We start from the raw sequence: 13193 nt of genomic DNA on the forward strand, positions 1-13193 counted from the left end.
TATTATTATTATTATTATTATTATTATTAATAAAAGCAATAATGACTGGAGTAATAATTTCATTTGAAACTACATACAATAATCTGTTATTTTAAATCAAATAAATATTTAACAATTTTTCTTTACGTTTAATAAATGCCGCCTTGATGAACAGAATAATCATGAAAAAAAAACTGACGCGGCAACTTTTGACCGGTAGTGTAAATTAAAAACTGCCTATTAAGGCTAAGTAGCCTCTTGTCATTTATTAAACAAATAACAAATTGGCCAGCACATTCAACTTTCTTCAGTCAGAATTTGGCCACTTAAATAATAAAAACATTTATACATGATAATAATAATAATGTAGAGCTTCCCGATTTTTTTCTAGCCTCAAAAAGTATATTTGAAAATTCATGGATAACAACAACAGCCTATAATTAGTATTAAAAGTAACTTTTATATGCTTCAAAATTGACTTTTGGTGCTTCACACCTTTTTATTGCTCATTTTTTCTTTCAAGAATAAGGTGCAAGTTCAGAATAAAAGTTACTTGTAAAATGTTTTCTCCATTTAAAAATACAGTAGGTCAGTATAGTGAAAGATGACCACTTACGTCAGATTTTTCTCGGTCTTAAAGCCTTTTTCGATGAGTTATTTTCACAATTTATAATGACAGCAGTCAAAATAGGACAAATGTATGGAGGCGTCACGGTGGCGCAGTGGGCAGCACGATCGAAACACCCGAACCTCCCCTGGCTACAGGCCTGATTGTTTCACGCATAAACTTATAAAAGAAACTTCAGATGTTCAAAAGTTAGAAGTAAGATTTTTTAAAGTAATAATTTTATTCAGCATGGACACATTAAAGTGATGAAAAGTAAATTTACAATGTTGCACAACATTGATTTTTCAAATAAATGTTGTTATTTCGAACTTTTCGTTAATGCCCCAAACAACAGTAGCTGTTTTCAACATTTTTAATAAGCTGCAAATCAGCATATTTAAATGATTTCTAAATTTCAAACTGAATAAATGATGCTGAAAAGTCAGCTTTGACATCATAAAAATGATTTAATAATATATTAAACTAGAAAACAACAATTTTTTAATTGCAATAATACTTCACAACATTACTGTTTTTACCGTATTTGCTCAAATACATTTTAAGAGTCAGAAATTCTTACCAACTTAAAATCTTACCAACTTTTGAATACTAGTTTGTATTTTCTATTTTAAAAAATCCTATACAAAGATTTTTCCCCTTATATTATTTTTTTACCATTAGGCTTATTTGTTAAGAATTTTCATTTACAATCCACGAGTGTGTGTGTGTGTGTTTCTGTGTGATTAGGTGATCGATGATCGAACAGTGTTTCATCTCTGAATTATATTTTTTATTATAAGGCTCTATTTTGCTTCAGGCCACGTTGTTGCATCAGGTGCACGGGACTTTTGTACAGTTTGTTTTCTTATACATCCACTTTATAGCACTATTTTATTTTCTGAATTTAGCACCGGAATATATGGAAGTCTTATCACATTTAGACACTGAGAGGAAACTGAAGGGTTGGGCTAATAGAAACAGCAGACGGAGCATATATATAATGTGAAAGAGTCACAGAATGCAGTCGACTATTGATATCAGATTGTTGTTTTGTAGATCATCCTATCAACTACAGTCAGCTATATTTACATATCCAACATGGTGCGGCAATAATAATAATAATTTGTATGTATTTATTTATGTAAAAGTTGAAGGACCAAACAACGTTTTTACATCAGAAACACAAGGAATCTGTGAATGACTAGCACAAACAGCATGACATCAAGACCTTTATATAAATATGTATGAAGATGCTTTCGGTGTAAAATGTCGTCACTGCATGTATCTGTGTAAGTGCTGCAAACATCATGATGTATTTATTATAATGCTATATATGCTTATTGGATGAAAATGTCTCTTTTTTTCCTACAGGGAAACCCTCTCTACTTTTTTAATGCGGATAAACATACTTCAAGTGCTAATTTATATTCCTAATTCATGCCGAGGATATTTGGCTTGAATACTGGCAGCTATTATTTATTTGTTGTTGTTTTTTTTATTGTTTATACCAGTGTGTAATGTGTTTGAATTAGGACTTGTTTTGATATTGATATTTTTTACATAACAGATAATGATATAAGCTAGAGACAGATACTGTAAAGTAGTCATGTTTCACTTGCAAGATCAGCGTATGATTAGAAGAACAATCTGTACATTGCCTGATTTCTGAAATAAAATGGTTGGAAATAATGAGTCTATAAATGAATGACTACTTGCATGACGTCAATGATCAAAGACTGAAAAACAACAGACAGCATTATATATATGCTGCCCGTAGATTTTCAGACTTTGAAGTTTATCTGTAACATAATAAAAGCCCAAACATACTTCATGTGCAAAAAACAAACATTGGTTTTTGCAGAAACTGTAGTATTGAGATTTATTAAAAAAATAAATTAATTAAACATTTAAACCAGTGGTTCCTAAAGTGGGGGTAGTGGGACAATGACAGGGGGTCGCTTGGTGATTTTCTAAAAGTCAAATACATTTTATTAAACTATCATATTTACAATATTTTAATCATAACCCACAGAAGATAAAAGCAACAACATGCAAATAAAAGCCATCAGCCTTTTACATTTTTTTCATAGGACTGTTGTGTTTACGTTAGTTTAACAACACAGCAATGGAGTCAGCTGTAGCAGATTGATTTTATAGCACCAGGTTCAATTTTATGACACCTTTATGTCAATCAAATACATTAAAAATAAATAGAGGCATTGAGAATGATCTGATTAGTGGTCTCCAAAATTAAACCTAGATTAGACTTGTGCTGAACACATTGTGTGTCATTAGATGAGGTTAATATTAAATTAAACAAATTAATAAATGACTGTATTAGAGCCTATGGTTGTTAGACTGTTGCACTTTTTTGTGTTGTCAATACGTTCGTGTTTATATAGACCTATTGTTGTGTAATTTGTATATTTATAACCACCAGAATATGGGGGTCACGAGTTACTGGCATTGTTATTTTGGGGGTCCCGTGCAGAAAGGTTTGGGAACCCCTGCTCTAAACACTCATAACTAATCAATATTGCGAATGAAATCCTTCGATTTTATATGTTTGTCAAGTTTTTAGAAAGCTTTGATTAAATTGGTTAAAATTCGTTTTCAAGCAATTGAGTTTTGGGTAAATAGACTTTTAGTCTATTCAGACTAAAACAGAAATATCACAGGAATATTAAAAATAGATTGAATTGTGTTATGAAAATGAACAAAAGTCTAAAGGGGAAAGGGGAAGTTAATGATGTCGGAATTTTCATTTTGTGGTGAACTAACCTCAGCTTTTAAAACACGTTAGCCTATAAAGTAACATAAAGTAACACCCACACTCATCCATGTAAATCTGTAACTTAAGGGATTTTTAAAGAGAATTTTAAATGAGAATAAGAATATATGCAAAAAGAATGCTTTGATGTAGGCTAAATGTGGCACTAATATGTAGCAAAGAGTAAATAAACCTTTTGCCCTTTGATATAGTTAAATAATAGTGTTGTTTGTTACACTGTAAAAGGCAGACATAGCTATTAATCTATATTACCTTAATATAGGTCAGTTTATTACCAGTCCGGTCCAGTTTTGATTTCATGTCTTGAGTGTTTTTCCTGCGTTTCGCCAGCAGAGAGCAGAGTTTGTTCCTCAAACACATCAAGGTACATAGATTCGGCTATCCAGTCTCACAATATGATTTTGCTGTAGATAATTACTTTGTCTTTAATACAATCTTAAAATATTGTGTCTGGGGCATAAAATGTCACACGACATGTTCATGACCTGAACATTACCTATAATTTTTATATAATATTAAACAATGCATAAGCTAATCATTAGAATACTAACTTTTTGTTAGGCCTTAACTTTAATGATCTTAAAAAGTTTAATAACCGTAAAATATTCTATTACAACACAATCTAGTGCCTTACAATTAAAACATTAAGCCGACATGTCATTACAGACAATGTCTTTCACAATGTATTTTAAAAACCAAATTACTGACGTCCTTCCGCTAGAAGATATAGTGCGTTTCCACGCCACAATTCCATTGAACGCATGCGCAGTGATTTTATAAACCGGCGTTTCTCTTGAGCAGGACGCGATTCCCGAACTATACGTGTCTTATTTTAAGTGTGATTAAATTTCTCCCTTTTGACAACTGGACAATTTTCGAGTGAATGAAAATGTGGATTGAGAAGACAACAAGGTTAGGCTGAATAAACGTATTTTACATGTAGCTAGTTTGTTTGGCGCGGTTCATTTATATTTATTCAAAGCGATTCTCTTCAACGTGAGACTAAGAGAAGCACTTCAAATTTAATCCTCGTTAGTCAATTAAAACATTACACATTAGTTCATTCATAGAGGACAATGTCTGTGCTAAAAATAATAAAACTTATGCTTTACTATGTTACACTTTGACCGTCAGATTTTTTAGCAACAAGCCTAGTGATAACTCAACAAACAAATACAAAATATCATTGTATAGTTTGCTAACATAATAACTGTTATTTAGGCTAATTAAAAACAATACCATCTCTATTAGGCCATTTTCTGTATACTAAAAGGCTAAGCCGTTTTTATTCTTGAACATAACAACATAAGTTTTAATGCTGTTTATTTAACATTAATTTAACAATAATTTTAATTAATATCTTTTGTGAGCTGTGAAAAAGGAAATAATACCATTCATACACAAATTTCCCATGTTGTATAGAGGCTACAAAAAAAATAAACTGATATCCTGACCATCCCACATAATTATTCATTCCTTTTCCTTCGGGTTTCTCCCTTTATTCATTTGGGGTCGCCACAGTGGAATGAACCGCCAATTTAACCAATATATGTTTTACGCAGCGGATGCCCTTCCTGCTGTAACCCAAAACTGGGAAACATCCATACACACTCATTCACATTAGGGCTGCATGATTTTGAAAAAACTGACATTGTGATATTTTATTTTTCTGCAATACATTATTGCGATATTGAGTATTATTTCACCAGATGACTTGAATGGCTCTATCAGTAAAAGAATTTGACATTTTAGATTGATTGGTATAAATTTTGTAGGCCGGCATATCTGGATGAAAAATTATAAACCAATCACAAGCATTGATAAATACAATAGCAAAGATACAACTAAACTGAACAGTACTTTACGGTTTCCTGGGAGTCTAGAAGTGTTCAGGTACATAAAGTGGCTTTATGTTTTCTTTTAAACTTTCTTTAAATCACAAAATTGTATCCAAATGCTTAAAACTGGCTTGAAATGCTTACATAGTCATAGACCATAAAAATATAGATAACATTTCTGATAAAATATTGCAGTTACTGCAAAGTGTAACAATAAATCATGTCTTTTTTCAACTATAACTATAGAGCATTTACTAGACTATAATTCTGACTCCACATTTCAGATGCTGCGATGTGTCTATTGCAAATGCTCACATTGTGATATCGATGCTGAAATGATATATTGTGCAGCCCCAATTCACACACATACACTACGGACAATTTAGTTTACCCAATTCACCTATAGCGCATGTCTTTAGACTGTGGGGGAAACCAGAGCACCCGGAGGAAACCCATGCAAACACGGGCAGAACATGCAAACTCCACACAGAAATGCCAACTGATCCAGCTGGGACTCAAACCAGCGACCTTCTTGCTGTGAGGCGACAATGCTAACCACTAAGCCACCATGTCACCTCACATAATTATTCTAAAAACTGGGCCTGCAATGATCAAATAATAAATTAAAGTAGGAATAATTGAAATTTTCAGACTATTTTTAAAGAGGAGATCATTTATAAATTAAAAGCAAATAATCATCGGCAACATACAATAATTTCTGCCTTCCCTTTATAAAATGTATTTAATCCTGTAAACTACAAGTCCTTTTAAAAAGCTCACATTTAAGTTTCTGCACATAATATACTATACATGATTCCACTATTTATGGCAGTACTGTGGTGTCATTTCTGGGAAGATTTCAGTCATATGATGATATGGGCGGGTTTTATATTTTTCTTCCACTGACTTAAGACATGATGTACAGGAACAGCAGTAATGTGGACCTTTGAACCTGTAAACATTCATTTACAATCATAATTCCATTGCATTTACAACCCAGACACAGTAAAAGGCTTGTTTTTTAAACACTTCTTGGATAAACATTAATTCTGCTTTCTGGTAGTTTATCTGGCATGGGAAATTAAGATGATAGTAAAGATTGATTCTGTATGCAGTCCTTTGAAGCATCTTGAATGAAATAGTTACATTATTATTATTTTCTTCTGAAGACATGCTAATCAATTATTAATCTCACAACGCATACAATTTAATAAAATGTTTTGCATTTTTCACAGCGCAAATTAATTAATAAAATGTGCTGCATTTTCTCACAATGCAAATTAATAAAACGTGCTGCATTTTCTCACAACACCAATAAATTAATAAAACGCGCTGCATTTTCACACAACGCTAACAAATTAATAAAACGTGCTGCATTTTCTCACAGCACAAATAATTTACGAAAACGTGCTGCATTTTCTCACAACACAAACAAATTAATAAAATGTGCTGCATTTTTTCACAGCACAATTAATTTACGAAAATGTGCTGCATTTTCACACAATGCTAATAAATGAATAAAACGTGCTGCATTTTCTCACAACACAAACAAATTAATAAAATGTGCTGCATTTTCACACAATGCTAACAAATTAATAAAACATGCTGCATTTTCACACAACACAAACAAATTAATAAAATGTGCTGCATTTTTTCACAGCACAATTAATTTACGAAAACGTGCTGCATTTTCACACAATGCTAATAAATGAATAAAACGTGCTGCATTTTCTCACAACACAAACAAATTAATAAAATGTGCTGCATTTTCTCACAGCACAATTAATTTACGAAAACGTGCTGCATTTTCACACAATGCTAATAAATGAATAAAACGTGCTGCATTTTCACACAATGCTAACAAATTAATAAAACATGCTGCATTTTCACACAATACAAACAAATTAATAATATGCGCTGCATTTTCACAAAACACAAACAAATTAATAATATGTGCTGCATTTTCACAACAACACAAATAATTTACGAAAATGCGCTGCATTTTCTCATAACACAAATGAATAAAACGTGCTGCATTTTCACACAATGCTAACAAATTAATAAAACGTGCTGCATTTTAACACAATGCTAACAAATTAATAAAATGTGCTGCATTTTCACAAAACACAAACAAATTAATAAAGTGTGCTGCATTTTATCACAACGCAAAACTAATTAATAAAACATGCTGCATTTTCTTTCAACACAAACAATTTATGAAAACTCGCTGCAGTTTCTCAGAACGCAAACAAAAGGAAAAACACACATTCAGTACAATTTCTGTTCAAATATACACTCACAAACTGTTAACTAACTTTACAGTAGTACAGGGTTAAGTAAATGCAGTTTTTTGGAGCTTCACAGTAATAGAAGAAAATAGAAATGAAATTAAAAAATGAATGTAAAACAAGCAAAATAGTCTGCCAGTGAGGTAAGCAAAATAATCTTAAATGAAAAGGAAAAAAAAGATTATTTTGCTGATTTGGTAAATATTTGGACTAGAAACAAGATTTAAAAAAATCAAAGCAAGAAAAGCTTTTTTTGCAGTCCAAAATTAATTCCATAACAACTCAATATGTGAGTGCGCATCTATAACTCTGAGGTGTTAACTGCTTTGTTTTTTTACAGTCTGGTTTCTGTCAGTGTAGGACAGCGAGGACGGATCTTCGTTTGATGTAACAGCACTGGACTTTGACCTCTGAGGGTGCAGCTCTTGTTGACCACGAAGAGCAAAATTCCACACAGTAAGTGTAATGACTTACGCTACACAGCGTTTCAAATCTCACATAACACGTTGACACATATTATTAAGAGTCTGTGTATATACAACAGTTTTATTGTATTCATTAGTTTTAGCTGTACAATTTAAATCATGTTTACAAAGTTAAGAAATCTTAAAACGAACAAAAACAGGTTTAGCTATGTACAAAATTTATAAATATTCATCAAAACAGAATATATATTAAACATTTAAACAAGTTATTTCTGCTCATTGTGCAAACAAACGTTTTTAAAAATCCCGTAGGATGTTCAGAATCCAAACAAAATCACAGATTATTATGAAGAGCCCTCCAATGATGTTGGTACACTTAAGATTTATAAAAAGATTTTTTGACTCAAGATATTATTTTAAAATATGAATAAATCACTCTGCTCTCACTGAGAGCAAACACTTGTGCAAACACAGCACAGTTTTATCAAAAAACAAATGTCTTCATTAAATATACAGTAAATATATACCACAATTATTGGCACTACTATGAATTTATATGCATATTCCTGTTTTTTTAAATACACTTTCTTGACTAGGAATAGAAAATCGTTCTGCCAACACCTTTTTCACAGGGCTATAAATATGAGGTAACACAAAGACCAAAGTCTCTCAGTCATTCATCACAGTAGTTAAAAACAAGGATTTAAGGAAAGCTGCGATTTAAGGAAAAAAAGTTGTTGAGCTTCACAAAATGGGTAAAAAGTGGCTAAAAGAAAATAGCAAAATACAGAAAAACTCCCTTTTCATCATTATGGCAATAATTAACAAACTCAACGTAATTTGAAAGTGTTACGAATTGGCTGAAAGTAAACATGTTTTTTGTTCAAACGCACTGCATGCAGAAAAATCTTCCAAGAATCTTGACTGGAGAACTGCAGATATCTTAGAGTCAGAAAGTCTTCAAAACTACAAGCCGACCTCACCAAAATCACCACAAACTCTCTGAAAGGGTTTAAAAAAAAAAAAAAAAACTCTTACTGTTATCCAAAATCAAGCATCTTCATTTTTTGCTTAATATTTTGAGCAAAAGATCCAAAATATGAAACAAAAAGTATTTTCTTTGCTTATATTTACTAAGGGTGCTAATGTTATGAGAGGGTTCCGTAACTGTGAGGTTTCTTTGTCATGATTTCAACCTTTGCATAGCCAGCATGAATAGCAGTCCTTGGAAAACCACGAGGATACCATGTTGTCCATATTTTTCTTGAAACCAGTCCAAGTGCTTTGGAAAACTCTCACTGGATTTTTATTCTGATGATAAATCATGAATATGAGGCTGAAGAAAAGATGGACTCTGTATAATCAGGGGGAGGTTCCAGAGGAGACACTTCAGGCTTCAGGTTTAACTGCGAATGTAGGAGGGAAGGAGGATGTTTTATTATTGATTTTTCAGAAAGAGAAGAGCTTAGGGACAGTCCACCCCAAAATGAAAATTCTGCCATCATTTACTATGTTTATTTTGTTGGACACTAATGAAGATATTTTGAAGAATGTTAAAACCCTTTAACCATTGACTTACATAGTTTTTTTTCCTACCATGGATGTCGATGGTTACAGGGTTCTAACATTCTTCAAAATATCTTCTTTTGTGTAAAAAAACCCTAAAAACTGTTTTGAAACAAGTCGAGAATGACTAAATGATGGCAGAATTTTTTTATCTTTGGGTGAACTGTCTCTTTACAGACAAAATGCTTTCAGTGGTGTAGATAACGCACCTCATTATAAGACGGTGGAGCCTCACAAAACTGGACGGTGCTGTAGCGCGGGGGCCTGTGCAGGTCATCCTCAGACAGAGTGATGGGAATGACGTACACGGACGGCCTATCCATATGTCGAGCTTGAGCCTGGAGGCGCTCTATACGCTCCTTACGAAACCGCTGGAACATTTTACAGAAACCAGCACAGCAGATGGACAGCATCCCGAAGGATACGATAGGCATGAAAATCCTGAAAGAACAACATTAAGAGACAGTTTTATATTAATATACATTAAGTCATTTTTAATAATCTGTGATAAAGAAGAACATAAGCCATTCATTTAGCGTGTTGGTTGGCTATAGTGATAAAAGTATAGAAACTGACCAGACCATTTTCAGATTTTTAGGAGGTAGTACATTATATATATATATATATATATATATATATATATATATATATATATATATATATATATATATATATATATACAACTAATTCTTTTTTTGTAATCATTTTGTACTTTAAGTCTTGAAATGCAAAAACTAATATGATTTTAATCCAGTTTGACAACCTCCAAATGATATATTAAAATAAAATGAGCCCACTACTGTGTTTCCATTTCTTTTTTTTTATGTAAGACTAAAGTAAAAACATTATGTAACAAACGTAACATTATGTAACAAACGTAATGTTGCAGAAAAAAGATCTAATTCAGTGTGTTTCTAATTCAGAAAGCATTTCTTCTGAATTCCATCATCCATTCCTCTATATTTTTCCACTTTTAGAAACGCAATAGTATAAATGTCTTACAAGGTTGTTTTTATGTTCTCAAGGCCGTTATAATTGACAACCCAAAAGTAAACATTTTGAACCTTTTGCAAATAATTTTAAATGCACACATTTACTATTATTGGTCTGCCTAATATGTCAAAAACACAGATACATTTTTACTTGTTACATTCATTTAGGAATTACATCAATAACATAGGCTAAAGGATAACATATTTTCAATTCAAAAAGGGAAAAAAGGGGAAAATGTAAATTAATTACTGGATATCACTGAAAAAAATTATTCAAAGATGATTCATTGGATTTACTCCTTTTTTTAAGGTAAGTGATTGTAAATTTATTTGGGCTGAATTTAAACAAACAAAGTTGAACATTAATAAATTTAATTTGCTTGTTTAAATTCAACCCATATAAATTGGTTGCAACAATTTGCCAAAATAATTTTTTTTAGTTTGTTTAACATTTTTGTCCCCTCAATATTATAACCCTAAAAGACATATAAAGTTTCTAAATATTTTAAAAAATAAAGACAACCTAACATTAAAGGACATAAAGAGCACTAAAAGCAGTTATACATACTTAAATATTAGGAATTGATCATCATTATCCATGGCAATGAAGAAATTCCCAAGAAAATCCCTCAGATCTCAAAAACAAATCTGTCAGGAAAAAAATAAATGACATTTGATGATATTCATTAATATACATTGCATCATGAGTTGTTGGATTTCTGTAGATTCAACAAACTATAAATACTAAGACTGGATAGGTACAATAAGAAAGCAAGAGGCTAATATGATCATCAAATATGAGATTTTCATGCTTAAAATATTAAAGACGCAGGTGGTTAAAATGCACCTCTAAAATAAAAATACAGATCAGGACATAATTCACACAATCAGATTGAAAAACATAATTAATTCGGCTTAATCCTGGATTATAAGGGGTCACCACAGCAGAATGAACCGCCAATTATTCTGGCATATGTTTTACGCAGCAGATGCCCTTCCAGCTGCAACCCAGTACTGGAAAACACCCATACACACTTTCACATTCACACTCATATACAGTACTACAGCCAATTTTGTTTACCCAATTCACTGCATGCCTTTGGAAACCAAAGCACCTGGAGAAAAGCCACATGAACACGGGGAGAACATGCAAACTCCACAAAGAATGCCAACTGGTCCAGCCGGGACTCGAACCAGTGACCTTCTTACTGTGAGGTGACAGTGCTAACCACTCAGCCACTGTGCCGCCCTTGAAAAAAATATTATTGGATCATTTTTTTCTCTTTTAGATTTCATTTTGAATTAGAAAATTAGAAACACGTTTAAATTGGTATTGAGGTAATTCAGTTTGTATTTCTTATAACAGGATTCTGTATCCCTTAATGAGTAAATGTGAAGTAAATAATAAATTGTATATTTCCTAGAACCCTCAAAGTCACTGTGTGAATATTTAACAGTCTTTAACCTTCTAATAAATGTTTCTAACTACTAAGTCAAGACAGTTGCAAGAGACGCCTTGCTAACCAGAAAAAAACAGGTGTCCCACTAGAGCAGATGTAAAGTGAGGACAGATATAACCATGGTGTAACAGAGATAACAAACCACATTTATAAACCAGAATCCATTTTCCGTATATAACCATGTGGATTCGAAGAACAAGCTTTTCACACTACATTTAGTCAATTTAGCAGTTCCAGCCAGCCAGGGGATAAGCCTTTTCATTGGGCCTGGGTGGGATGAAAATTAGGCTGTGTAAAAAAAGATAGTGATCTTCTCAGTTTGGCCTGAATGTCAGATTAGCTCAGGACAATCAGAAACCCTTCATTTGACTTCAGAAAGCAGAACAGGAATGTGGATTACTCGTAGATGCAAGCAGTGTGTTTGAAAACACCAGCCTTTACACCATCACATGAATCACAAAATAAACACACTCTAGCCAATATGATGATGTTTAAACTGTTGAAAATTTCTGACTTCATCATTACCAAACAGGCTACAGATCAATACATTCACACCAATCCAGTCATGTGTTTTGTAACTATTTATTTTGTAACCCAGGTAGGTTTTCAGGCACTTAAGTGAAAAAATAGTAATAAGTCTTACCTCAAACAGCACAGATGATGAAGGCAGTGTTGTAGACCACGAGTGCTCTGCTCTGATTTGAGCAGAAATCTTATCTGGCGGAGGGTTTAAAGTGCTGGTAGTGAAGTTTGACCACTTTTATGGCCACTGTCTGCTGTTTAAAGACACAGCACCTGTATCTCCAGCCTTTATTACACCTGGACATTTGACTTTGCAGACATTCATTATTTCCATTATATCATTAAAGTGTGTAGAGTTCAGTATTTGTTTTTAGAAGATGATTTGTCAATGTTAACCTCAGATTTTCATTAAAGCACAGCCATTACATCATCTGTATTATGGCTAAAAATAAATGAAAAATTTGTCAGAAATACTAATTCACATTAGTAGTAACATAATTAATTATTATTTACCTTTTCCTGATTTAGGATCATAAAAATGCATTGAACTTTTTGACATTGCACTTTAAATCGGCCATATTAGTTTAGATATCAAATTATTTTACAGAATTTTTTATTATTAATGCACTCTGAAAATAAATCTGAGAATAATTGCTGGGTTGAGTGGAAAACCCTTATATGGCAATGGTTTGGGTGTGTTTTATGGATATGACTAAGCTCATTCA

The 13193-nt window shown here is 32.4% G+C and overlaps 1 protein-coding gene across 2 annotated transcripts; it reads right to left on the bottom strand.

Moving 5' to 3' along the window:
* Window positions 1-8661: 8661 nt before the first annotated feature.
* On the bottom strand, window positions 8662-12654 carry si:dkey-283b1.6 (uncharacterized). Of its 2 annotated transcripts, none has more exons than XM_056451510.1 (4): window positions 12590-12654; window positions 11055-11134; window positions 9704-9935; window positions 8662-9334 (listed from the first exon to the last, which is right to left on the bottom strand). In XM_056451510.1, exons 2-4 carry the CDS (start codon window positions 11084-11086, stop codon window positions 9251-9253), a joined length of 348 nt encoding a protein of 115 aa, XP_056307485.1. In that variant the 5' UTR covers window positions 11087-11134; window positions 12590-12654; the 3' UTR covers window positions 8662-9250. The 2 variants fall into 2 exon arrangements, with proteins under 2 accessions (XP_056307485.1, XP_056307492.1); XM_056451517.1 differs by lacking the exon at window positions 12590-12654 and adding an exon at window positions 11568-11647.
* Window positions 12655-13193: the final 539 nt, after the last annotated feature.

This window comes from Danio aesculapii, chromosome 3, assembly GCF_903798145.1.
Source record: "Danio aesculapii chromosome 3, fDanAes4.1, whole genome shotgun sequence".
Taxonomy (NCBI): Eukaryota; Metazoa; Chordata; class Actinopteri; order Cypriniformes; family Danionidae; genus Danio; species Danio aesculapii.

Coding starts and splice junctions, on each gene's coding strand:
- si:dkey-283b1.6 (XM_056451510.1), bottom strand. CDS start 11,086: ATGGATAATGATGATCAATTCCTAATATTTAA. Junction 9,936..11,054: donor GATCAATTCCTAATATTTAA/GTATGTATAACT, acceptor TTGTTCTTTCAG/GATTTTCATGCCTATCGTAT. Junction 9,335..9,703: donor CTCCACCGTCTTATAATGAG/GTGCGTTATCTA, acceptor CTACATTCGCAG/TTAAACCTGAAGCCTGAAGT.